Source organism: Rhynchophorus ferrugineus, unplaced genomic scaffold, assembly GCF_030347505.1.
Source record: "Rhynchophorus ferrugineus isolate W39M unplaced genomic scaffold, kcgeb_rfMv2 rfM10, whole genome shotgun sequence".
NCBI classification, from domain to species: domain Eukaryota; kingdom Metazoa; phylum Arthropoda; class Insecta; order Coleoptera; family Curculionidae; genus Rhynchophorus; species Rhynchophorus ferrugineus.
This window is the reverse complement of record NW_027472589.1, coordinates 24,989,648-25,015,600: the sequence shown is the minus strand read 5'-3', so window position 1 is coordinate 25,015,600 and position 25,953 is coordinate 24,989,648. Positions and strand designations below refer to the sequence as shown.

At 34.1% G+C, this 25,953-nt stretch overlaps 1 protein-coding gene across 2 annotated transcripts in view; it reads right to left on the bottom strand.

Moving 5' to 3' along the window:
• The window catches only part of CalpC (Calpain C), a 49,721-nt gene that overhangs the window by 22,649 nt on the left and 1,119 nt on the right, over positions 1 to 25,953 (bottom strand). For both annotated transcript variants that reach the window (XM_076416213.1, XM_076416214.1), the window contains exons 2-3: positions 15,102 to 15,242; positions 5,906 to 5,975 (exon numbers count right to left, since the gene is read on the bottom strand). In XM_076416213.1, the coding sequence (XP_076272328.1) occupies positions 5,906 to 5,975; positions 15,102 to 15,239 (208 nt within the window). In that variant the 5' untranslated portion in view covers positions 15,240 to 15,242. The remainder of the gene's footprint in view (positions 1 to 5,905; positions 5,976 to 15,101; positions 15,243 to 25,953) is intronic.

The window sequence follows — 25,953 nt, the reverse complement described above, 5'->3', positions numbered from 1 at the left end:
AACAGAAGAGATCATTTTTTACCAGTCTATACGTTCATTACCGGTAATTCAGACTGGCAGACAAAATAATTATAGATTTAAACGGCAAAAGATAGTTCGACTGCATTCCTGGACGTATCTCAGGTCATTGATAAAGTGAGGCATACGGTGTTGCTGGTTAAATTAAACGAAGTTATCCCTCATCCTCATTTTCAGTTTCTAAAATCTTATCTCACAGGCAGACATTTTATAATGAACTAATTAACAAGACGATGAAGATACTGAATTATATCCAATATATTCAGAAATCCTAGGAAGTACTGTACTGTATCCGATATTACATCTTCTATATACAGCTGTACTACAGAAATACCAAAATCACCATTGTGTTAATGTACGTTGTTGACACTACAATCTTGGCAGGACCAACGGAATTTGGCCACTTCCAAACGTGCGTCAAAAAATACAACTGTTGCAAATAATGCAAATGTATCAAAATCTACCAATGTGACTTTTTAAAACATACCCACCAATGAATATTGGTATTCATTATTAACTTTCCCTAGCGGAGGGATTCTAAATATACTGGTGAGTGACTAACTTTAGAAATCATCCCAGAAGACATCCGGTCTTACCCAGCCTGGTTACTGGCGTGACTGAGATCATTTTCCTTGTCGAATTTTACACTCTTCCATCACAAACATAAATTTACAATCATGCCCCAGCACGATTCGAACCCGCGACTATCGTAATAATAGGAGAACCGTCCTACCTCCTTTACCACTGTGCTAATAAGTCCGCGGAGATGCTATAGAAACGGTATTTTGGGGAACACATTTTAAGATTTCATGAATATATTAATAATTTTACTAACTTATTTCTCTGACTTCCTGAACAATCTCGTCGGAATGTCGCCACTTTAGGAACTAATGGCTTGGTGAATTAAGAAAACTAAATTTTATGAGAAGCTTATTTTTTAAGATGTAAATATTGAAGGAAAATGTATTTAACAAAAAAAAAAAGATTAAAAAACTTAAAACACACCATATTGCGCGAAACCTCCATTCACAAGTCCCATTCGCAAAAAGATCACTTCCAAATATCACCACTTGAGGGGCCTAATAGCTCAGTGAATGGATATATGGCTAAATAAAATAGTTAGTTTTACATGATGTGGCCGTTATATATTGATATAATCTAAAATATGATGAAATACAAATGGATAAAAAAGACATGGCACAATGGGACTAAAGACATCATCGATGATGGCACATCTGATCAGAAATACTTATTGCCTACTGAGCAGATTTTAGACTAAAGGTAATAGCAAAAAATATACGGCATAAAATATCCTTTACTTTTTAACCGACGTCGAAAAAGGAGGAAGGAATGTATGTTCGTCGATTTTCAAAAAAAATTTTATTCCAAAGAGTGCACTTCCGATGTGGAATGAAATCAGTATCCGATGGGGGTGGAGGGGGGTTAAATCGAGGGAAAACCTCAAATCACAAAGCCACGTACACAATTTCACAAATTTTTTATCTAAAATAATCAGATATTTGTGTATAATGTTATTTCTGAACTGATGTGACAAAAAATCGGAAGTAGTTCAGTGTAAAAGCCATTCAGATTGCTTTTTAAGCACTAACCATATCATATGACACGTCGTAGAAACATTATGGGTAACTGTTCTTATGGTGTTGTGGTTACAACGTTGAGCTCACACGGGGAGGTCGCTGATTCGATCCCAACAGGGTAGGAATTTTTTTGTTCTAGTTTAACTGGAACATTTGTCAAATCACCTATACTAGGTAGCGAACCAAAGGGATCAAAACGTTCCCTATTTTCAATAATTATTTCTTTATTCCTATTTTTACGAGATGACATTTTACTTGGGCTATCCATAGTAACACAAAATATTTTTCACAAAAAATTGAACCGACTTCAAAAAAATACATAAGGAATTCACTAAAAATTAAAGAATAAACAAACTTACATTTACAAAAGAATTATTTTAAAATAAAATTTGTACATAATAATCGATGTAGTACCTGAATAAAAATTAACTAAAAACTTAATTAACCTACCTACTACACGTATTTTGTATTCTATTACATACACACAATGTAGCTTAATACCTACCCGAATCTATTTATCTGTTTACAATATTATTTTAAAAAACCACTACCAATTCATCAGTTTGAAGTTGGTGCCGAGCATAAACAATACAAAAGTAATAATATAATTTTGCGACATACACATAAAATTAAATTACGAACAAAACTAATCCAGTTCCTGACTTCTAACTGGTCAGTTGGTAGTAGTTAAAATAATATTGTAAATATGTAAATAGGTTTAGGTAGGTATTAAGCTAAATTGTGTGTATATAGTAGAATATGAAATACGTGTAGTAGATAGATTAAATAGATAGATAGGTTACTGCAACGATTATTATGTACATATTTGATTTTAAGACGTTTTTTTTAGTTTAAAAATATAAGTCTTTAATTTTTAGTGAGTTCCTTATTAATTTTTTTGAACCCGGTTTAATTTTTTTCTTAAAAATATTTGAATTATTGGATTAATATGTTGTAATATAATCGAGATAAACGAATTAATGAAACTCATCGATTCTGCTCAACACCGCATACCATGGTCGGAACGTTAGCCCACCCAAATGTCATCGGAACCCGTTTCAGTAAATACTTAGAACGTATTTTGGTTTGTCGTTCGTAATCAGCATTCGACAGATGATGCACCCGATTGACAGGAAACGCGGCTTTCGTTCGAGGATGTGTCGGACGTGAAAGGAGTACGTACGGACGCCGCGGTGTGCGTACCGGGAGCGCGTGAAAACTATTCCGGCAGAACGGACGCGAAAGAGAAAGCGTTCGCGCCCATAACAAAAGCCCCCCAATTATCCCGTAATCATAACGCGGCAGCGGATAATGATAATAAATCACGTGTACATCCTACCGTGTCTCGTTTTCCTTCGCGTTATTCAGGACGTAACCGCGTGCGCGACTATGACGGAAACGTGAGCAGTATTTCCGTGTCGTTAAACCACCAACAGCACTACCACCAGCAGGCCGAGACCTTATAACCTATTCTAAAATATAAACAGACTTGGGGATTTACAGATTTACCACATACTTAAACCTTTTTTCTATTAACCTCTTAGAACATCAACAATCTGCCCGCGAGCAATAAGTATTATTATATAATTTCCGTTATATAATATAACCATCCTGGCATGTAGAAGATCAGTAAGAGATCTGCTATACAACTTATAATCTAAACCTTATTCTAGATACTATCCTAACTTATTCTAAAACCTATCTATGTGTCTATTAATGAGTGTGTATGGTAGTTTGCTTTTGAGCCTATGCACTACAGTGTCATCGCGCACATATAACTGTTTGGCGAGTGCATTGGGATGCACTAACAGTCTTTTAGAGTACTTCGCACTAACACTTCGAGTCACACCCGTTATGGGTTCTAAGGTGATGTCGCGCTGAATCAGTTTGTTGGACATGTAATATGATGCATTGATGATGACTCGCACCACTTTATTCTGGAACCTCTGGAGGATATCTATGTTATTTTTTCTAGTAGTACCCCATAGTTCAATACCAATAGGTCCAAATAGGCCTAAGTATTGAGTTATGTTATACAGATCCATAAATTAACAGATATTTAACGTTGTCTGCTTGCGGAAGTTCGCGATTATTCAATTTTACTAAGGGGCATATTCTTCTACAAAGGGTGTATGTCACATGGGCAGATTTTGTCTCATTTACTTTGATACGCCACGTTTTCGGAAGTTCCTTGTGGCTAATATTGGATACTTGCATGCTGATAAAACCGCTGTATCGCTAGCATTTGTTGCAACAGTAGTGTTTCTTGAGGTGGGTAGGTCAGCTGTATACAATAGATATAACAATTGGCCAAGAACACTGACCTGCGGAATGCCCGAATATATTGGATGTAGGTCAGTGTATTCGTCACCCTGTTTGACAATAAAATGTATCTCTGTAAGGTACGATTTCAGCAATTGAAAGTGCGTATGGAGCAAAAGCTCTCTCAATTTAACATGCAGTCCAGTGTGCTACATCTTGTCGAAGGCCTAAGATATAGCAAGAAATGCAACGGAGCAATATATTTTATCGTTTAAGTTTTTGTTAACTTGGCTGACTAATCTATGTATTTGTTCTGTTGTTCTGTGTTTATTACGGAAGTCAAATTGATGGTCTGGAATAATATTTCTCTGTTCTGTGATTATTCTGCGTCTCTTAATGTTATAGTTTTTGAAAAAGTTTAAAGACCACAGGTAACAGGCTTCTAGGACGATAAGAGGGGACGTCTTCTGATTTTTTCTCAGGATTAAGAGTCTTAAAGATTTGAGCCACTTTCCAAGTGCTAGGAAAGTGATCAAGTCCTAGCATGGTTTAAATATAAATGTTATTAATTTGATACAATTTTCTGGGAGCTCTTTTAAGATCCTTATAGTAATTAGGTCAAAACCAGGAGCATTAGGCATTTTTAGCATTGATTTTAACAATTGCTTGTATTACTTCCTTAACAGTAAGTTTCTCATGTGACAGATTCATATGAAAGGAAGTGTTAAGAAAATCAACTATGTTTTCTTAAGTTGTTGATATTTCAAACGGGTAGGGATTAAATACTGTTTTTAAATGTTTAGAGAAAATTTCCACCTATCATTACAGGTACTCTTCTCAATATTAATGGGTGGATTATGTTGTTGAGGTTTCTTTTTATCTTTTTTGTTAGTTTCCGGAAAGAATATTCCGTTGCATCAGTTGGCGTTAAGTTTTCTAAATAATTTTGAATTATCTGGTTTTGTTCGTTATTTATTAGTTCTTCAGCTCATTTGTTGCCTTGTTGAATTTTCTCTTGTTTCCTTTTTTTCTGATTGGTTGACAGGTTTTTTGCAGTTTACTCTTTTTAGCAATGTTTTGTTTAATTGTAGATGAAATATAATTACAGTTTTGATATGTCGCACCACTATTCATTGTGGAAGGCAACACGAAAATTCAAAAGGCCCCAGCATCATAATCCTCTTAATAATATAAATGAAAATAATTGGACTTGAGTTATGAGAAAATAAAAAACCGATGGCCTAAGCGAGCCTAGGATGAATGCATATGAGAAATACATTACAAGAAAGGACCCTGGTCAACACAAGACACAAGACTCAGTAGAGACAAAAAAAATGGAGCGAATGTTAAGGCCACGTGTTTTTAAGAAAAACTGAATGGTGTAACAAGTTTGGCCTGTTTTCTAAAAACTGTCAAATACCGATTTATATCGCTGTTCTCAAGCCGCCTCTTCTTACACCAAATAAAATAGCATTTATGATAAATAAAAATGTGTCTTAAACTGCTTCACATTTTATAACTGTTGCAGTCGTAAGGATTTCCATGTCGTAAATTATAAGGATTTTCTCTTTTGAATTCGTTCAATTAAAATTAATTATCACGAAAAGATCTCGTTCTAGAAGTCGATTTAGAATACCCTAGTCAACGCCCCCACCTTTATTCACTTCTTATCAAACTATGCAAATAGTCCGATTAATGACTCATTACTAATCACAGTTGATTACATTCAAATCTAGCTAAAATGTGGATTTAATCAATCCAGGTAAATTGAAGCTAGTCAGTCTGTGAATTGTTGGTGTTAATAATACAAATAACAAGGTTTTAAACGCAGTTTCACTAACGAGCTATCTCCGATATCGGTAGGAGAAAAGAATTAATTGGATTTTAATTTTAGTTTTCTAAGCACATACCACTGCTCTTTAGCTAAAGTTTTAATTATATATTGCAATAAATAACAAACCGGGGCGAAATAGGGGAAACTAATGTGAAAGCGTGTTCTATCAATTTTATTATCTTCTAAGTCTTACCCATTTTCCCGGGACTAATGTCGAACGGAGCCGGTCCATCTTGTATGAAGCCTGGTCGGGGGCACAGGTCCTGAAAAATATTAGAAAGCGGTCAGTGACGGCCTTGGTTCTACGGCGATTTCTGCTCGTCCATAACGGGCGCTATGCCGGTGGGTGTCGGTGGCACTGCAACCGGTGGGCACAGCGATTAGACTTTTTTGTTTGCGTCTTGTCGGTGGGCGAGCGACCGGCGTGACGTAAGAGATGTAATATACGAAAGCGATCATATGTAAATTCGAATAATTGGTTATAGGAAAAAAGTGGTTTCTTTTTGTTTTTGAATTAACCTTATTAAAATAGTAGATGCTGGTATATATTCTGATAATTATTTCACTTTTAAAAGTTATTTTTTCACACGATATATAGTTATCAAAATATTTTCTATAACTTTTTTCCTTTCTGATAATGTTGAAATTGTGAAATTATTATGTAATCCTAGCGGATTGATATATAACAACACTGAATCAACCAAAAACAATTCTGGACAGAAAAGTGGCGCATCAAAATGAATGAAAATAAATCAATGCTAATTGATTTCACCAACTAAATAATGAATCACATGCCGGTATATATACATCAACAAGTAATCCCCTATGGCAATACAACCAAATATCTTGGCATGACCCTGGATATTAAACTCAGGTGGAAGCAACACATTAAGAAAAATATATGAGGAACTCAAGCTGAAATACAAAAAATGTATTAGTTATTGCGAAGATATCCATGCCTGTCCGTATATAATAAGCATTTTCTTTACCAACAAGTTTTGAAACCAGTCTTATGCTGTTCAACTTATGTTGTTCCATCCAAAACAATAGAAATATCATATAAGAATTCTAAAATAAGGTACTATGAGGTATTGTTGATGCTCCATGATACATTCGTAAGGACAATCTGCATAAGGAGTTGCAGGTAGAAACTTTCGATAACATTATCTAGGACTATGCCCAAAGACCCGAACAGAGGCTTCATCAGCACATTAATGTTGAGGTTCTCCAACTCCCAGTTAATGATGGCTTAGTCCGAAGATTACATTGAGAAAAACCAAGTGATATAGTTCATTTTAAGCCCAAACTGTCTGTTTTAGAATAAGTAGTTTGTAATTTTAAAACTGCAGCAAATTAGAACAAAAACAAATAGTTTATTAGTATTAATTGACTAGATTGCTATAGTGATTGTAAAAAAAATGAATGTTGGTTTAGCAACGATCAAATTTGCATTTGCATTGCATTTGCCTGAATTTTACGTGGGTGTGCGTCCAGTAAGCCCTGGAATTAATTGTCTTCAAATTTGGCTGCTCTTCCAAAACGTTATTTGTCATTGATTGATCATTGATCATTGATATTCTAAATTGTTGAAATTAAACAGGCAATTGGGACATGACGAAGCAGCATCATCAAGAGTGTCTAGAGGTATTTGATGTACTTCGGCAGCGGATTTCCTCAAATAAACCAAGAAACATAATAAATTAATGTTCTATGATCAGCTTTAGTGGACTGTTAGTTTATGCAGATAAATGTCAACACCTCACTTAAACGAACCTAACAGGTCTGCTCTTCGTCGATTAAAGAACTATTACTAATTTAATAATCAATCAACTTAATCAATATTTTAATTTATATAAATTAATTAACTTTTACGTACACCTTTTTTAATTTAAATTATGCTTTACCTACTACTACCAAATATTTTATGGCTCAATATGTTTTTATAGTTTAAAAACTGAAATTCTTCATTCTAACTTGATGACTAATGCGTTTAATTTGCCTATTCTGTCCTTATCAAACGAACTGCAAGACTTACAGGGCATATTTATTATTTTTTGCGTATGTTGAAATATCCTAACAAATAACACATTTCACCCATCCCGTGTTTTAATCGTCACAGAACAAAGCTTATAATACACTGAAATACAGGCTACAACACTTGTGATGTAAAAAGAGCAATACAATTATTATTGTATTAATGTATTGCCCTTTTTACATCACAAGTGTTTCAGCCTGTATTTCAGTGTATTATAAGCTTTGTTCTGTGACGATTAAAACACGGGATGGGTGAAATGTGTTATTTGTTAGGATATTTCAACATACGCAAAAAATAATAAAACATCATCGACAAAGAAGAATTGTGGCCGAAACCTAAAGTTTACTGACAGAAACCGACTAGAATTAAAAAGAGTTATTGTCAGGCAACACAAAATTATCGCGGCAAAAGTGACAATATATCTTAACACTCAATTCTGTAATATCGTTTCGACAACAACCGTATGGCCATCAAGAAGTCCTTACTATGACTAGCATACCTCGGCCAAACACTACCATATTCCAATACGATAATGCGCCCATACACATAGCTAAAAGGTTTGTATTCAGTCTTGGTTTGAGGAGCATCACCATCAGAATATCAACATCTTACCTGGCCAGCAGAATCGCTAAACTTCAATAGAGCTGAACCATTATGGGGAATTTTAGAGCTGAAAGTGAGGGTTAGATCTCTACCTCTAACATCATTAAATCAATTGGTGGATGTTTTGTTAGAATATCGATATAACACTGTGTTGAAAACTAAATAGACACTACTCCGCGAATAATTGTATCTGTTGTAAAAGCAAATGGTTATCCAACACCTTACTTTTTTAATTAATATCTTCGAACGCCAAAACTCTGCCCGTGGGCAATCGCTTCAGTAAGTGATCTGCTGTACAACTTATAATCACAATCTTATTCTAGATAATATTCTAAATTATTTCAGAGATTATTAAATTTCACTCTATTAATCAGTTCGTATGGTAGTTTGCGTTTGAGCCTATGCACTACAGTGTTATCCCGCACATATAACTGTTTGGCGAGTGCACTAACAGTCCTTTAAAGTACCTCGCACTAACACTTCGAATCATACTCGTTATGGGTGCTAAGGGGATATCGCGTTGAATCAGTTCGTTGAAGATCTAATATGGGGCATTGACGATGACTCCCAACACTTTATTCTGGAACCTCTGGAGGATATCTACGTTAGATTTGCTAGTTGTACCCACAGTTCAATACGATAGCTCCAAATGGGCCTAACTATTGACTTATATAGCAAAACCTTGTTATCTAATGATAATTTAGATTTACGCCGTATCAGCCAATACATTTGGTTTTTTTAAGCCCAAGCTCTTTGCGTCTTGTCACTATATGTTTTTTCCATGTCAAACGTCGATCAAAATGCATTTCCAGATATTTAACTAAGCTTGCGGAAGTTCATGATCATTCAATTTTACTGAGGGACATGTTCTTCTACAAACCGTGAATGTCACATGGGTAGATTTTGTCTCATTCTGTTTCTTGAGGTCGACAGGTCAGCTGTATACGATAGATATAACAATGGGCCAAGAACACTGACCTGCGGAATACCCGACAATATTGGGTCAGTGTATTCGTCACCCTGTTTGATAATAAAATGTCTCTCTGTGAGGCATGTTTTCAGCAGTTGAAAGTACGTATGGGGCAAAAACTTTTTCAATTTAACATGCAGTCCAGTGTGCCACACTTTCTCGAAGGCCGGACATATATCAAGAAATGCGGAGGAGCAATATTTTTTATCGCTTGTGTTTTTGTTAATTTGGTTGATTTATCTATGTATTTGTTCTGTTGTTCTGTGTTTATTACGGAAGTCAAATTGATGGTCTGGAATAATATTTCTCTGTTCTGCGATTATTTTGAGTCTCTTAATGTACAATTTTTCAAAAAAAGTTTAGAGATCACAGGAAACAGGCTTATATTACGATAAGAGGAGACGTCTTCTGATTTTTTCCCAGGTTTAAGAATCATAATGATTTGAGCCACTTTCCAAGTGCTAGGAAAGTAATTAAGTCTTACCATGGCGTTAAGTATGAATGTTATTAATTTGATGCCCTTTCCTGAGAGCTCTTTCAAGATTCTTCCAGTAATTAGGTCAAAACCAGGAGCTTTTTTAGAATTAATTTCTTTATGTATTGTTTGTTTTACTTCCTTAAGAGTAAATTTGTCATATGGCAGATCCATTTGAAACGGAGTGTTAAGAAAATCAACTATATTATTTTCTTCTGTTGCGGATATTTGATGTTGTTGAAGTTTTTTAATCTTTTTTGTTACTTTTCAGAGAGACTATTCCGTTGCAACAGTTGGCCTTAAGTTTTTAGGTTTTTCGCAGTTTTCTCTTTTCAGTAATTTTTTGTTTAATTGTAGATGAAATATAATTAAACTTTTGATATGTCGCGCTATTAGGTATTGCGTCCCATGCGGCCTCCTGTATTAATTTTGGTTGCTATTTCTGTATCTTGTTCTGTTCTGAGAGGTAAATTTAGGGATATTAAATTATGTAGTTTCTCTCTAAATAATGGCCAGTTAGTTATAGAATATAGTATATATGTCAGGTATTCATATTATTTTATATATCCTCTGTCAGTACAGTGAACCATTTAAATTGTTTTCCTTAGTAAAAAATCTACCACATGTACATAGTACATAGACACTCGGTCATGCGAGTCTCAGGTATCTGCCGATAAATAAACTACAGGACGGTGGTTTTCCTCGGTTAGATATCATTTTCAACGGGCGTCGAGTAGGAGAAATTGAGAGAGCGGTAGGTGATCTCGTAAATTTTATTGCCCAGATAAGTCGATCGCGCGCATTTTCTACAAAACGCCGCCATAAACCTGATTTTGCCCGGCCGTCGAGCGAGGAAAAATAACGACTCTTAAAGACCGATCATTTCTCCTCCCGGTTAAGTGGCGGTTAAGCGGCGGCCTCGGTTGTTTTTTCCTCCTCTCGGTGTGTTACAATTCTGGGAAAGTAAAAGCCGTGTAAACGGTCACTGATCTATGCGAGCTTTATGCCTTATCGGAGGAAAACTGTTCTTTAATATCAGTATAATGTATATATGTTATATAGCGCTACTACAACGGCATGATATTCTAAAAAATTGGTCTGATGACGTGAGGTTGCGATTGATGTGCTTACATTATAAGGGTTTCGTTTAAATTAGAATTGGATTGAGACGGCGTTTGTGAACTTGAATTGATTCAATCGGAATTAACTTACTTATCAAATATACACGTATACACAGTTTTGGACCTGAGAAACCGAAAGCTGTTTATAAGATAAATTGAGAAGCTGAATCCAAAACTCCGTTTCTTTTTTAAATTGGTTCTAGTTCTTGAAATATTCATTATTTTACAATTTTTGACTATTAACGATCATTTATTGAATTAAGAAGTATAAATCACGAATGAATTGAGGTTGAAATGAGTAATAGTTGATATTGAGCACGCATAAGGGCCCAACAGTTATCGCTCATTATCCCTTCGTCCCAAAATCCTTGTTTTCGTCTTTCGATTTTCGCTGTGCCTTGGTGTAACCACTCTGCTTGCTCGACGGTCGCATCGCCCAAGTTTTGCGAGAAAAAGAAAAATCAAGATATGAATACAGAAAACGATTTTTGCAATAATTTATCGAATACGTGTTTATAATATGGTGAATTGCGGTTACCGAGAAAGTTATGAACAACACTTGAAGCAATTCTCATGCTACTGCTTCATCAGGCGTTGAATATTTTGTAAATTTTGTGTTGTCCATTAGTTTTCGAATATCTGCTCCGACAAATATACTTCACCATAATACTTCACAATTAAGCGTTTTGACAAAGTTGTTAATATGGTCAAGTTTATTTCGAAAAGATGGCAATATACCAGTATAATATATAAGAGTTACTTATAATGTGCTTTTTTAAATTTATTTCGAAGACATTCATCGAATAAAAGTAGTAGTAATTTACACGATTTCTCCCTCCATAACGTTGACACAGAAAATGAAAAGTATATATGCTCATCAAGTGCCCAAGTGCTTCGTTCTGCAACAAATTCAATACCCATGGCTTCTCAGTGTTTACTACAGCAAACTTAGAGATTAGATTCAAAATCTTAGAGACAATATTCGTCACGAAATTGAAGAAATTCAGCCTCAAATATTGCAGGATGTGACGAAAAATGCCTTAGAAAGTGCCGATATAATTTTTCAGTCACAACGAAAGAAAAATATAAAGACCAACTAAACATTTTATGAAAACCAAACTTAGTTATCTCTTCCATGAGCAAAGTTATAGGCAATCAAAATGGTAGCGGGATTTTTGCCCCAACTGTTATTTTAACCCATTATATTTTTACCAATTCATTTTCTATATATCAGTTAACTGACGCACATTAGACAATTAGTTTCGCAATTATTGCTGGTTAGTAGAAAACGATTCATCATAGTTTTCTAATGAATGATCAATGATGAATAAATATGTTTAGTTGCCAAGGTTTCATATGCAATAACTTAGCAGATATCTCGAGATACTCTTGTATGAATTAATTAATAATAAACGATTTGAATAATTCTAATGACATCGAGTGTCCATTATGAAGACTCATATACTAAATTTGGATTCGGCTGCAACGGTTTATGGTGATTGGAGTGGTGATAGGTATGCTGCTAAGTTTTATACTCGGCACAAGTAATAATGCATGTTTTCAAATGATGTCTCTCGGAACAAAAGAAATAAGTACTTTCTTTCTTATTATTTTATTTAATTTGTATTTATATCTTAATATGAATAGTGATTTACTATCATCGGTGCAAGAAAAAATGCGAATTTCTTATTTGCTAGTTTTGAGTATTTATTACACAACAGTTATTTGTTTATGTTTTTATGAAAACACTATTATTTTTTGGTCTTGCAGGACGTTTCTTTTTCTTATCAATAATGTGAAATGTTAATTTAAAATAATTATTTGCTGATTGATCTTATTTATATTGATAACTATCTAACCAAGATTTCTCTGCAAATATTTTTACTTTAACAGATTTGTTCTCTTTTGTTGACAAAACTCAGCCAACTATTCAGATACTGTTAAATACATTTTTTAGGCTTCAATGTCACCTAGAACAAGGCGTAATATATTAAAGCTATCTATTCAGAAAATAATGGTCCTTTTATTGGTGCCGGCCGCCAAGAAAAATATCGATATATCGATATGTCGGAGAAAATATATTTAAAATTAAGTACCAAAATGCATTAAAAGTTTAAAATTAAGTACGTCATCGCTACGTTACAAAAGCAGTGCTATAATAATCATTAGACCTGAACACTTGATTATTGGAAGAATATGGTATGATCTTACGTATGAAGTTTACGATCCGGACTGTCTATTTCCTACAGTCAAGATTCCGGTATGATTTGGACGGAAATATCACAACTGAATGCTCCAGGTCCTCGGATTCACATCTCTGATGATGAGTGTTCTAATTATGATGAGAATACCTACCTAACACTGCCGTATTCAAAGATGATAATGGGTCTCTTAGTTCAAGGAGCATCAGTGTATCATGAAATATCTGGTATTGGCCAGCAAGATCACCCGACCTCAACATAATTGAACCATATTTTTTTAGACGGAGTTTTAGTTTTTAGGGAAGTAGATTTCCATCTCCAATATCATCAAGATATTTTGGTACAAGAATGGGAGAACATTCTGTTGGAAATTATTCAGACACTCTACGAATCTATTCCAGGAATAATTGCAGCAATTTTAAAGGAAAACGGTGACTCACCACCTTATTAATAAATACATATTGCGTATATGGGATCTCTTTATTGTTTTATGGTGTCCAGTTCGGAGGTTGCACCAGCCAAAGCAATAGAAATATCACATAAAGATTCCAAAACGAGCGAGGTACTCCTGCGAGATATTGTTAATGGTCCATGATATATTCGTAAGGAAGATCTAGATAACTACCTGAAGATAGTAACAGTCGATGTATCAAGGACCATGCATAAAGGCATGAACAGAGGCTCCATCGGCATATCAATGTTGAGGTTCTCCAGCTCGTAGATAATGATGACTTAATCAGAAGATTAAAGAGAGTAAAACTATTGGACATAGTTCAGAGAAGTTATAAGTCGAAACTCAGTACACATTAAAAGCAGTGTCATAGATGTTAAGACCAAATTGTTTATCGTAGAGTATATTGTAGTATCAAAATGGCAGGAATTTAGGGTAAAAACAAATAGCGTTTTAATGTTAATTAACAAGATTGCTATAATAAAGAATATATTATTTCGTCCATCCCCTGTACCTTGCAGAGTACGGGATTTTAGATTATATTAGAAGAGCATCTGCTATGTTCAAACATATAAATCAGGAAGTAACTCCATTTCTTTTCGTTGGTTAGGTCCTTTCAAGTAAATATCGGTAATACACTATTCAGTCCTAAATCAGTCAAAGCAGGAGTCTCCCAAAGTTTCCCATTAGCCCCAGCACTATTCTACCTCTTCATGTCAGACATCACAATAAAGAAAGATGTTGAAACCGCCCAATAAGCGGATGACAGAGCTTTCTTCACCAATTCTCATTATGTAGATACCGCCCAGAGAAAACTTCAAATTCAATTAAATGCCACAGTCCAATGGTTAAATTTCTGGAGGTTGCAAATCAACCACCAAAAAACCCAGACCATAATCTTTCACAATCAGAGAGACATCCGCGCCTACCAGCGGAGAGTGGAAAAAGTCTCAATCCCGTGGCGACAAAAAGCCACATATCTCATCTTTGACCGTAGATTTCTACTCCAAAATAAAATCTCCAAAGGCTACGGTGTCGCCACAGTGCTTAACCCTCTCATCTGCAGAAAAAGTAAATTGTTTTCGATGATTAAAGTTTTGCTTTACAAGCTGCTTATCAGACCAGTCATGTTACACGGATCTAACACTTAGTATCGGTTTGTCAGGCCGGAACTGATGGAAGAGCTTCAGGTAATGCAAAATAAACTTCTCAGGCAAACTCCGAATGCGCCACGGTTTGTCAGAAATACCAGAAATTCATCGGGAAACTGACTCATCAATCATTAGAATTCCATGGAACCTCAGCCCTCTCTAACAATTCCCACATCAGATACCTGTAAGAGGCGTTCCCTACCAGGTAACCCCGAAGACTATCCCCCCAAAAAGCGGTTCTTCAAGCCACCAAAGGTTCTCATACCCCAAATAAAGCGCCTTCACGGGCAATCCTCTCTTATAAATTGAGTTAACATTAGCAAGGAAACCTTTTCAGCTGGTAAATCGGGCCCCAATAAAAAAGGAAGCAACTGTTTCTTACCTTTGGTCGTTTCCACGTAAATTGGAACGGTGGCGTCTGGTGGTAGAAAACGGACGTTTGACTGGCGGGGAAGTCGGGGTCCTCCCATAGCTCACCCCGCTTCAGGCACGCCCTTCGGATCCTCTCGTACTCGCTCATACCCTGAAACAGGAACCATCGCCGTGGCAATTAGTCCTCGCCGTCATTGGTATTCGGCAGACGCGGGCGATTTGTTTTTGGTACCGAGAAACCGTACCGAATCGTCCGTTGTTTTTAACGGTTGCGGCCTCAATTCAATCGATTACTACTCGTCGTGAATCGTAATCTCGACCTCGGAGCGGTGCTGCCCAAGATGCGATTTCGTTGACCTGAAAGGCGCGTTTAGCGGTCAATACACTGCCCCCGATACAACCCCCGTCATTTGGAACTCGGCGCGACGACGTAACTTAACTTAAACTTCGTTTTGACGAGTTCGATTAGTGGGACAACGGTTTCAGATACAATACAACGAAACAATATGGTTATCGACATCTTTCTACAGAATTTGGTACCATTTAATTAACAAAATAATGATGATACATATCAGAGCCCGTTCAATAAAACAACTAATATATATTATACTTTTTTTTGATAATATCTTTATTAGAAACGTTTAGTACAATCTTAATTATAAGTTAATTTATTACTACATTTCATTTATACTTGGATTAATTCACAAGCAAGACGAGTGCCAGAAAATACATCAATATGTATTCCTCAATTATAAAATTATAATAACTTAAGCTACACTTAAGATACAGACTTTATATAAGATCGTATGGTTTGGTTCGCTACAATCTCCTGACATCTTGCGCGCTGTCCAGAAATTGTATTGCTTCCACGTTAGTATGATTTAGTAATCTTCTTTCGTGTTTCAAGGCGAAATCTTGGATAACTTCGCAAATCCATTTAATTTCCAAGTCACCGTGCAGTTCTTCGTTGGTTACGTAGCGATAGGCATTGGTAATCAATCGAAGAACCTTGTTTTGACAGCGTTAAATGACTAGTTGATTTGAATTTTTAGTGCAACACAATATTTGCACCCCATAGGTCTAAATTAGCTTTATTATTGTCTTATAAATCAACCTCTTTGATCCAACTCATCTTCCAACTAACCAGTATAGTTGTTTTATTTTGGTACTAATGTGTTTTGCTTTTTGTCTAACGTAATGTTTCCAAATTAATCTACAGTCAAGATGGGTTCCGCGGTATTTAGCTGATTCTGCTTGAGGAGTCGCAATGCAAAACTTTCGTCCATTGGTAGATTTTGTTGACTGCCACTTGTACTATTTCTACTGACCTAGGCAAAGATATGCCATTTGCCATAATAATTGTGGCGTCAGCAAAGGTTCAAAGTAGTGTTTCCTTTGTTGTTGGGATGTCAGTAGTGTAGAGCAGATACAGGAGAGGTCCCAAGACGCTATTTCGTGCGAGACTCCAAATGTTCTTCCGAAAAAATATGACTCCATCAATTCACAGCAATTACGCGGTAACAATTTGTTTATCTTACAGATTAATCCCAAATGCCAAACCCGATCAAAATCTTGTCAGACATCCAGGAATATTGCGGGGCAGTATTTCTTTTCTTCAAACGCTTTTTCAATAGCCGCAGTTACTCTGTGCACTTGATAGATTATTGAATGGTGATTTCAAAAACCAAACTGGAAATCTGGTATTATTACAAAAATTTTAACACGTGTAAATATTAGTTCCTCAAATAGTTTTGATGTTGCAGGTAGCAGCAAAATAGGCCTACTTTAAAGTATTCCGGAACATGCTTCAGTCTTAAACAGGCATTAAATATATATGTCGACATGATGATTGCTTTTCGTGGCAGTTCTTTCAATAATCCAGGTGAAATATCATGTATACCAGGTGCCTTTTTAGGGATTGAGGTTATCAATTTCAGTGACAACTTCCAATGGGGAAATTAGATTTAGATCTACATCGGGTTGATGAACAGGAGATGTATCCATGGTAGATTCTATATCATAAGGTCGAAATATGTTAGCTAAGTATTGTGCGAACAATTCAGCTTTATCATCGTTGCAGCGAACCCATTCAATTCGTTCATTTTTAATTGGCGGTAATCGTATAATTGGTCTTTTAATATTTCGAGTTCCTTTTCATAGCGAATAATTTTTGTCTGCTTCTGGGCTTAATTCACTTACATATATTTGAAAGCAATTCTGTTTATATTTTTTGATCTTTTGATTCGTCTGATTACTAATTCTATTAAAAGTAGTTTTGTCTGCAGCATTTCTGGTTCTATGCCATACTCTTCTGGCTTTTCGCCTTTCTTTGTCATTTCTATAATTTGGAGGAGGTAAACTACTTCATGTTCTGATTTCTCTTTCACTATGCAGAATTTGTTCAATTATATGTTTGGTTTATTGCTCAAGATCATTTATACTTTTAAGTCTTACTATTAAACTGATTTGTTCTTGCAGTATTAATCTGAATTTGTCCCAGTCAGTTTATTTATTGGTAAGATTAGCTTTTTTATTTCTCTTAGGATTGTCACGCCCAGTGTTAACAATACAAGATTTCTGTACTAATTTGATTTAATGAAATGTTTTAAAGATGTTTTTATTGAAATATAGAAATCCAGCACGTCTAGGACTTTGTTACTGTCTGTGGACTAGTAGGTGGGTGATAATTATAATGAATGATAATTACAATTTGTAAGGTTAATGACTTTGAGTAATTCGTTTCCTTTTCCAGGTGTTATTATTCGCGAACCCCAAGCTGTTTGTTTAGCATTAAAGTCTCCTTCAATAATAAACCTTGGGCTATTTTTGAAAATCTATCTTTATATTGTTGTTGTGACATTTTATGTCTTGGTGTTAGAATTACTCATTTTTGTTTTTCTTTAACTTGTTTTGGGTAGTTTTCTTCAATCCGGATTTTTCCAATTTTTCCACCCTGTCTGCTAACTGAGTGAATCTCTGTCTCATTTCATTCATCCTTTATTTGTGGTAAGTCACTTGTGTAGAGTAGATAAAATACAAGACCCAAAACATTTCAAACTCTTTGGTACATCTGCTTTTTTTATTTCATTATTGGGTAAGCTTCTTCATGTTTACCTCTACACATCTTAGTGTGATGTAGGAGTTAAGGGTTCAATGTACTGTTTCGGTAACATTTTATGAAATTTTTATAAGTCCCTTATGCCAGATGAAGGTTTACGTTACATCCAAAAATATACCTGAGATAATGTTTTCTCGTCGTAGGATTTTTCGTAACACTAAACTGATATGCTAAACTGCTATTAAATTTTTTCCATCCATGATTGGTTTTAACCTTTTCAACACGAATTTTCTAAAATGTTGTATATTACTATTAATAGTGAAATGGTTCGATAAAATTTTAAATCATTTCGTGGGTTTCCAGCTTTCGTAGTACTAATAAATTCAGCTATTTTCCAAATATCAAGGATATGTATTAAACAAGTTGGTAAGATTTATAATAATCTTGCTCGGTTTTTCTGCACTTTTCCAGTTATTAAGTCGTAACTCGGTGCTTTCTTTGGACTTATTACTTAAGGTATTAAATACAACTTATGTAAATTACGTAATTTAACATTAGTAACTAATTTCCAAGAGGGTGCTCCAAACAATTGATATAAAATATTATTGGGAGTTTTAGTTAAATTTTGGATTAGTTTTAAATTAGAATATTGGTACAATTAAATACATAATATTGGCAATTAATAATAAACTCGAGATAATGAATTAAACTAGATCCCTGGCACCGTTAAATAAGATTTATGTAACACAACATAATAACAATAGCAGAATAATAAAGAGATATGTAAATAACATTGAAGTGTTACACTCGAGATTTATTCAATATAACAAGGATATGTTACAATTCTTTTTTCCAATATTATTGGAATAATTACGTGTACATATAGTTCTTGATCTTTTATACTATTACTGCCTATTTCCTATCTGTTTGAAGTCGAGAGCACAAAACAAATATGTGGAGGAATATGTGTTATATATTTCAACTTAATAATGCTAATTGATCATAATGAAAGACTTACTATTTACTATTGAAAGTGCATCTAGGCAATGCTCTTCCATATTGGGGGTTATAGCCATCTGGCCTGAAAATAAAGGAACAGACTGTCTTGTCATTTTCGGTATTAGTGCTCTTAAGTTTATCATTGTTTATTTCAAGGACCGTTTCTGGGATAAATCAAGATCCTCAAGATCAAGAGGAGGAGAATGCACTCTATGTGAACTTTCACATCCCGGAATACAACACTTTTGTTTCTTTCCTACGTTTAAACAAGTAATTTTTACCATATATGCTATAAAAATGGTAGCCTAACAAGAAAGTTCCAAAATATTATACACAAAAATTAAACAAAATATAAATATAACCTAAAGACCAAAAAAGAATATAATTTGTTCTTGCTTTTATATCTCCACCTCACGCATGATTAAGACGCACTACATGAACATGATTGCGAATCTTCTTTTATTTCCATTCTTTATGTTTATGTTGTGCAAATCATTTCCATGAAAATATTTTCAAACAACCACATGTACATAACACTGACCACGTCAACAATCAGGATATATTTTCACTCATTTCTACAAATTTAGTGGTACTTACTATCAATAGTCAATGACATTAATCATGAATTATTCACTTCCATAAGATTGATTAATAGGATTTCTTCAACTATTATGAGCCAAACCTCAAGTTGTTTGGTAAAAGATGTTATTCATTGTACTAGTACTTTTAAAAATGGGACATTGGGAATCAATGGATTGGATAATCCTCTATGCATAGTAATATCTATAGTAATTAAATCACTTAATTTTTACAGATTTTGTCTGTAATCTTAAAGTTATATTTAAAACCGAAATAATAGTGTAGGAGAAAAATAATTTTGGTTTTATCATATTTGTCAAGGTGAATTTTCAAACCGATTTCTTAATCCCGATAATAATCTTTTTCGAACACCGTACATGATCCAGTTTTCGTCGTTTGTAATCAATTGTTTCAAAAATGTCTCGTTTTTGTTTCGTTTCAAGAACGATTAACGAATTAAAATTTGCGCTTCTTTTGGTATACAGTCTTACGTAAATTACTCAAAACTATTCTATATGATTGGAACGATATCCTAAGATGTCTACCTCGATATTTTAAAGAATTTTATCGACTTTTCCAACTAATGCCATGACAAGATAATGACATGACATCGAAATTCAATAAACGAAAATGAGCAAACTAATTCTGACATCACAGTCGTCGCCACAAATACTATACAATTCTTGATGAGCTTGCGATATCTACTTTCACCTTTTCACAAGTGATAAAGCCAAATATAATGAAAATGACCCTCTAGTAACTAATTTTTAAATCGTTTTGACGACTTCTGATGTCGCTGGTGACAGCGTTATATTCGCTGATTCAGATGCTGAGGCTTCGAACATTCTTCATGGAATATTTGGCATTGCAGAGCCATATAGTTTCAGAATATTGAAGAAAATACCAAATTAACAACTGACGGATCGCTTACTATTGTAAATCTCAGCCTTTCAGTTAGAGCCAGTGCAGGAGTTCAAGTACTTGCGAGCATCAACATAGGAGAAGAAAGGGGAACCTACGACTGAAGTAATCGATCAAACTGCAACAGAGTTTGCTTGTCTAAGATAATTAGCAAATGCAAAGCTGAAGGGAAATTCTGTGGGAATTTTTGTGTTCGAAATAGAGTAATTCGCTAATGTAAGAAATAAAGATACGACAACCAGTGCAGAGTTGAGAAATATATCTAGAGACACAGGGTACAATGATATGCACATGTCTGTTGAATGAATTGCCTACGAATTTTTGTGCGAAATCGATCTTTTGAATGCAAAAGGCCGCGAACAGATAGCGAACAAAGATGGACGAACATCTTTTTTTTCTTGTTCCAGAATGACCAGCTAGAACCAAATGGTCTTTTGCTGATATCGCTGTTGCTGAGGTTCGAGAAGGTAAAAGGTTTTGCGGGCGACAGGGATTCTGGGTTACGACTGGGATTGTCGTAGTTGGTTATCTACTGAAGCTTGAGGATGGGTAGGGATTTTATTAAGATGTTGTCGTGTCGAGCATGTTCATGAAATTCTTCACAACGGGATACCTGATTCGAGGTGGGTGATGACGTTCCTCATAAACCATGGGGCATTGAGCAACGCGCGGACTTTTTTGGATTGGAACACTTGAAGTTGTCTCTCAGAGACATGCCTGTACCACACCTGTGCTCCGAAGAAGCAGACTGGAAGGACTAGCATTTTATACAGAGTTCTGGGGGATTGGGAGCTTTTATTTTTCTGCGGAGGAGTGGGAAAAGAAGACTATACACGCCGTTGCCTTTGCAGATAGCGTGCTGGATTTGGACTGACCATTGGAACCTGCGGTCGAACTATAGACCGATGGACGAACATCATAGAAAGCTATCTGCATAAAGCATTGTCCGAAACCAGAACGGTTGCAGCGAGATTTTAGGAATAATATTAGAGGTCATATCATCAACACATTCATTGTCATCAACAGCAACGTACAATAGGTTGAGATGTGGAGACTCTGAACATCATTTTTGGATTTGATGAATTGTAGTGATAAGCATTATTTATTTCGCTAATAATACTTTTGTATATTCTCTGGTGATTTTTGATGAATCCCTGTTTCATCAATATTTAGAAACTAGTGTGAACAAATATTTCTATAGGATTTTAATATAGTCATTTTTTTTCTGATGGCTGATCGTTGTTTTTCTGGAATAGAAGTCGAACACTGCCGAAGTATAGTAATATATATTAACTAGCAATAGACAACATCATCAAAACATACAAATGTACATAATTTACACAATAAAACATTAAATTTAGGAAAAATTCTCATTGAAATCAAAAGGTATTTTCAATGGAAGAGTCACTAACATCAATAATTTTAGCTTTACACACACTGTCAACGGGATTAATAACTATTAGTAAGAAAATAATTTCAAATAATCCGAATGATATCACAATCAAGACCCTGGTCTAAGTACAGCTCATTTTTCCGTTTATTCTCACTTTTTTCTTGTTGTTTCAAACCGCATCGACAGGATATCGCAGAGCTGTGACAATTTTACGTCCCACTGAACTCAGGCTTTCGTTAAATCAACGGTTTCGTCATTAGTTCTAGTTCTTCAAGTACAACAACGATTGAAAAATCCCCGGTTTGACCTATTGCTGACACATCTGTTTATAATATTTCGAAAATATCGACATTCAGATGATATCTGTCGGAATTTGATTAAATTTCGATTATCAAACGATAATGTATTTATATTAATCTATTATAATTATATAGAACGTGACTACATTATATTGGGAAAGAGCAAATTCCACCGATATTTATGCAGTAAAGTCATGCCTTTTGTCAGAAGAAAACATCAAAGGCGTAAATTAAGATAATAGAGAATAAACTGAAAAATGAAATATTAAAAATGTAACGTTATCGATTGATCAGCAATACCAAAACTATTTTTTAAATTAATTTTCTATCAGATCATCTGCATTGGACTGATTATTTTGTTAATTCTATAAAAATTATTACTTCTTTCGTGTTTTCAATATACAAATTCATTGTATTCATCCATTAATATATTAATATAAAAAAATAGTATAAATATTCAGTATTTCGTCAACACCCAATTTTAAGGAAATTAGAACAGAATAAATAGAAATTCTACTATAAAAATACGCTTTTTATGCTTTCATCCCCCTGCTTCGTACTTAACGATATCCATATGAATGTACATCGATTAGTCTCTGTTCTCTTTTATTCTAAACAATATACTTTTTATGCATAAAATAAATAGTTATGAATGTTCTTGTATCAACAGAATGTTAACCAATATGTTCACTGTGCCAAATTTTATCAATGATTTGTCCTAAATATTTTATTTTTTGTGCTAGTAATTAAGTGAACCTCATCTATAGCTTAATGACTTTCTTTAAAGTCAAAATAGTGATTTATAATTTGTTCATTGGTGAATTGTAGGCCTTTTTCAGGTAGATTTGACAGTACTTTAAGTAAGATTGGCTTTATGATGTTGGTTTTTGAATCATGACATCTTCCCTTTGCCACTCTTCACGTCCCTAGTTTATCTTATAACTTGGTCTACAAGAGCTTAATTACTTTTGTTTTGGAAGTAGTTTGAGTATTTTCCTAATGACTAAATCGATTTTAAAAATATATTTACTATGTATATTTAATTTTATTTACAAAAATATTGGATAAATAAAGAAATTTGGAAGCCACTTGGCCCAACTTTAGTATAAATATAGTTATGTATCATTCTGTATGTTACAGTTCTAGTAAATTCATGACATTATAATTCAAAACATTCAGTTCTACTCAATATTATTAAATTCATAGACAATCTTTTCCATCAAGACAAAGGAAAATAAAAAATAAAGTTTTAATTATTTTATTTATCGTCCTTTTTACCAAATTTAGCGGCCAAAACTTATTATTCATGTATTTGATATGTAATCACTAGCAGCACTAAGCTATTTCAATCCAATAACAAAGGTATTGTAGGTGGGAAATTATATTTTGAGTGTTCTATGATAAATTCAGTAAAATTAATTAAAAAAATATTATCAATAATTATGTAAAGAAATGTGAAAACTATTGAATTTAATAGTTTACTGAACACTTGTATACATTAATGTTGCACAATCATCAAAATGTGCAATATCGTTCAAACATTTTTTAAAATTTTATTTTAAAAACATAAGTCGTTTGAGAAGAGTTTATAAACTTGATTCAATTTTATTTCACACAAACAATACACATAGCCATAAAATGACATTATGTCGATAACATTTTCTAAAATTGATACTATTTTAGGCTGTACTACTGATCAATGCATATAAACAACTTAAATTATAAGCTCCTTACATGTGAAAAATTAATACAATATACATTAACCCATCATTTTCTACAACCTTTTCCCATTATTCTCGTAACATGATGATACATTGTCGAAAGAACCATTTTGGTTTGGCAGCGATCCAATCATCGATCCCTTTTCACATCTTTTCGGCATTTCGGCGAAACTATTGTCAAGCCATACTGCATCGATCTTAACCAGTTTATATGTGTTGAATTCATTGAGTTCGTCAGATCTTCCCATTCGACCCTTCAGTCACCTTCAACTCTTTCAATATATGACCGAGCGTTGTCATGCACGAGAATAAATTTGGGTCTATTCTAGCTATTGCTGGTCTTTTTTGCAACAACACGTCATTTAGTTTATTTGACTAATGACTTGTGTAAATATTGAATATTATAAAAATTTAATATATAAAAATAATTATAAAATTTGTATATGACTGCGCTAAATATCTATAATAACAATTTAATTTATTTTTGCAGCTTTTAATAGACTATACTTTGCTGATTCCATAATATACACAACAAGACTTTATGGTCCTGAATATTCCACTTCAGTCTTGATATTGGTGACTCTCCTGGAATTACCTATGCCTTTTTGTATTTAGAATTGTCGTAGTATGTCCAATTTTTATCATCACTCTCAATACGCCATGGAAAACTCTTCTTTTTTGCTGTCAAGCAATGAAACAATGTTTGAAACGATTTGACATTTTCAGCCAAATCGTATGGTAACCATTTTCTCATCTTTTAGATCTTTTCCATCGCATGTAAAAGTTTTGAAAGGTTCATCTATCCAACAATTTGAATATTACGGAGCACCATCACCAAAGTTCTTCGAAAAGTGTTGTAGGTGAGAAATTATATTTTGAACGTTCTATGATTAGCGTGTGATAAACTGAATAAAATTAAAAATTATTATTTTATATATGGAATTTAACATTGAGGGTAGTTTACTTAACAATTGTTTACATTTATGCCGCACATTTTCAGCAATAGATATCGCTGATCAAAATAAATGTACTTTATCAGACGCAAATCACGGTTAGCAGGGTAGTACTATATGAATCATTCAACATAAGAATTCAGCTGTGGTATGCTGCTAGTAAATCCAACTAGTGAGTTGTAATTGGCACAAAATATTACTTGAAATGCTTTTATAGGCGTGTAAATGAGTACCAAATCAATTAACTAGTAAAAACTAATAAAAGAATCTTTCAATTCTGAAATATTTTCGGTTTCTGCACTGTAATAAAAACTGTATTAATTATAATTACTCAGAAGATATCGATAAAGATAAAGTATGGTAAAACAAACCAACCATAAAAGATGTTTGCCGCCACCTGTCTATTTAGGAATTCGTCCAAAATTAAAAGCCTTGATTTGTCAGACATTCTTCGCCCATTGCAGTTGTTTTTGTCACCACCTAACCTTCTGGCGAACTTTAATCGAACACTGATATCATTTGAATAAGAATAATTTTGAAGAAATAGACATATGATGTGTTAAGACGATATTATACTATCTACATTTTAAAGGGGATTTTCAAAAATCTAGATTATTTAGCTGGTTCGGAGATATAGCTGTTTTTCTCGAAACTACTTTTCTCGAAACAGTTGATATGATATATCCAGTTTTACTGAACCGATTTACTCGAAAATTAGTATATCTCTTCTTTAGTAAAATGGAGTCTTCTCCATTTTTTCCACATTTTTCTATAGCATCAAGGTAATAAAGTCAAACAATTTTTTTTTCATCAAAGTTTTAACAATTTTTTTAACTTTTCCAAACTTTCAAAAAATAGTAAAAATGCACATTTTGTTACCATTTTACGATAGAATAGGGATACAGAAAAAATATCGATATTTTTGGCCGATATATTTTT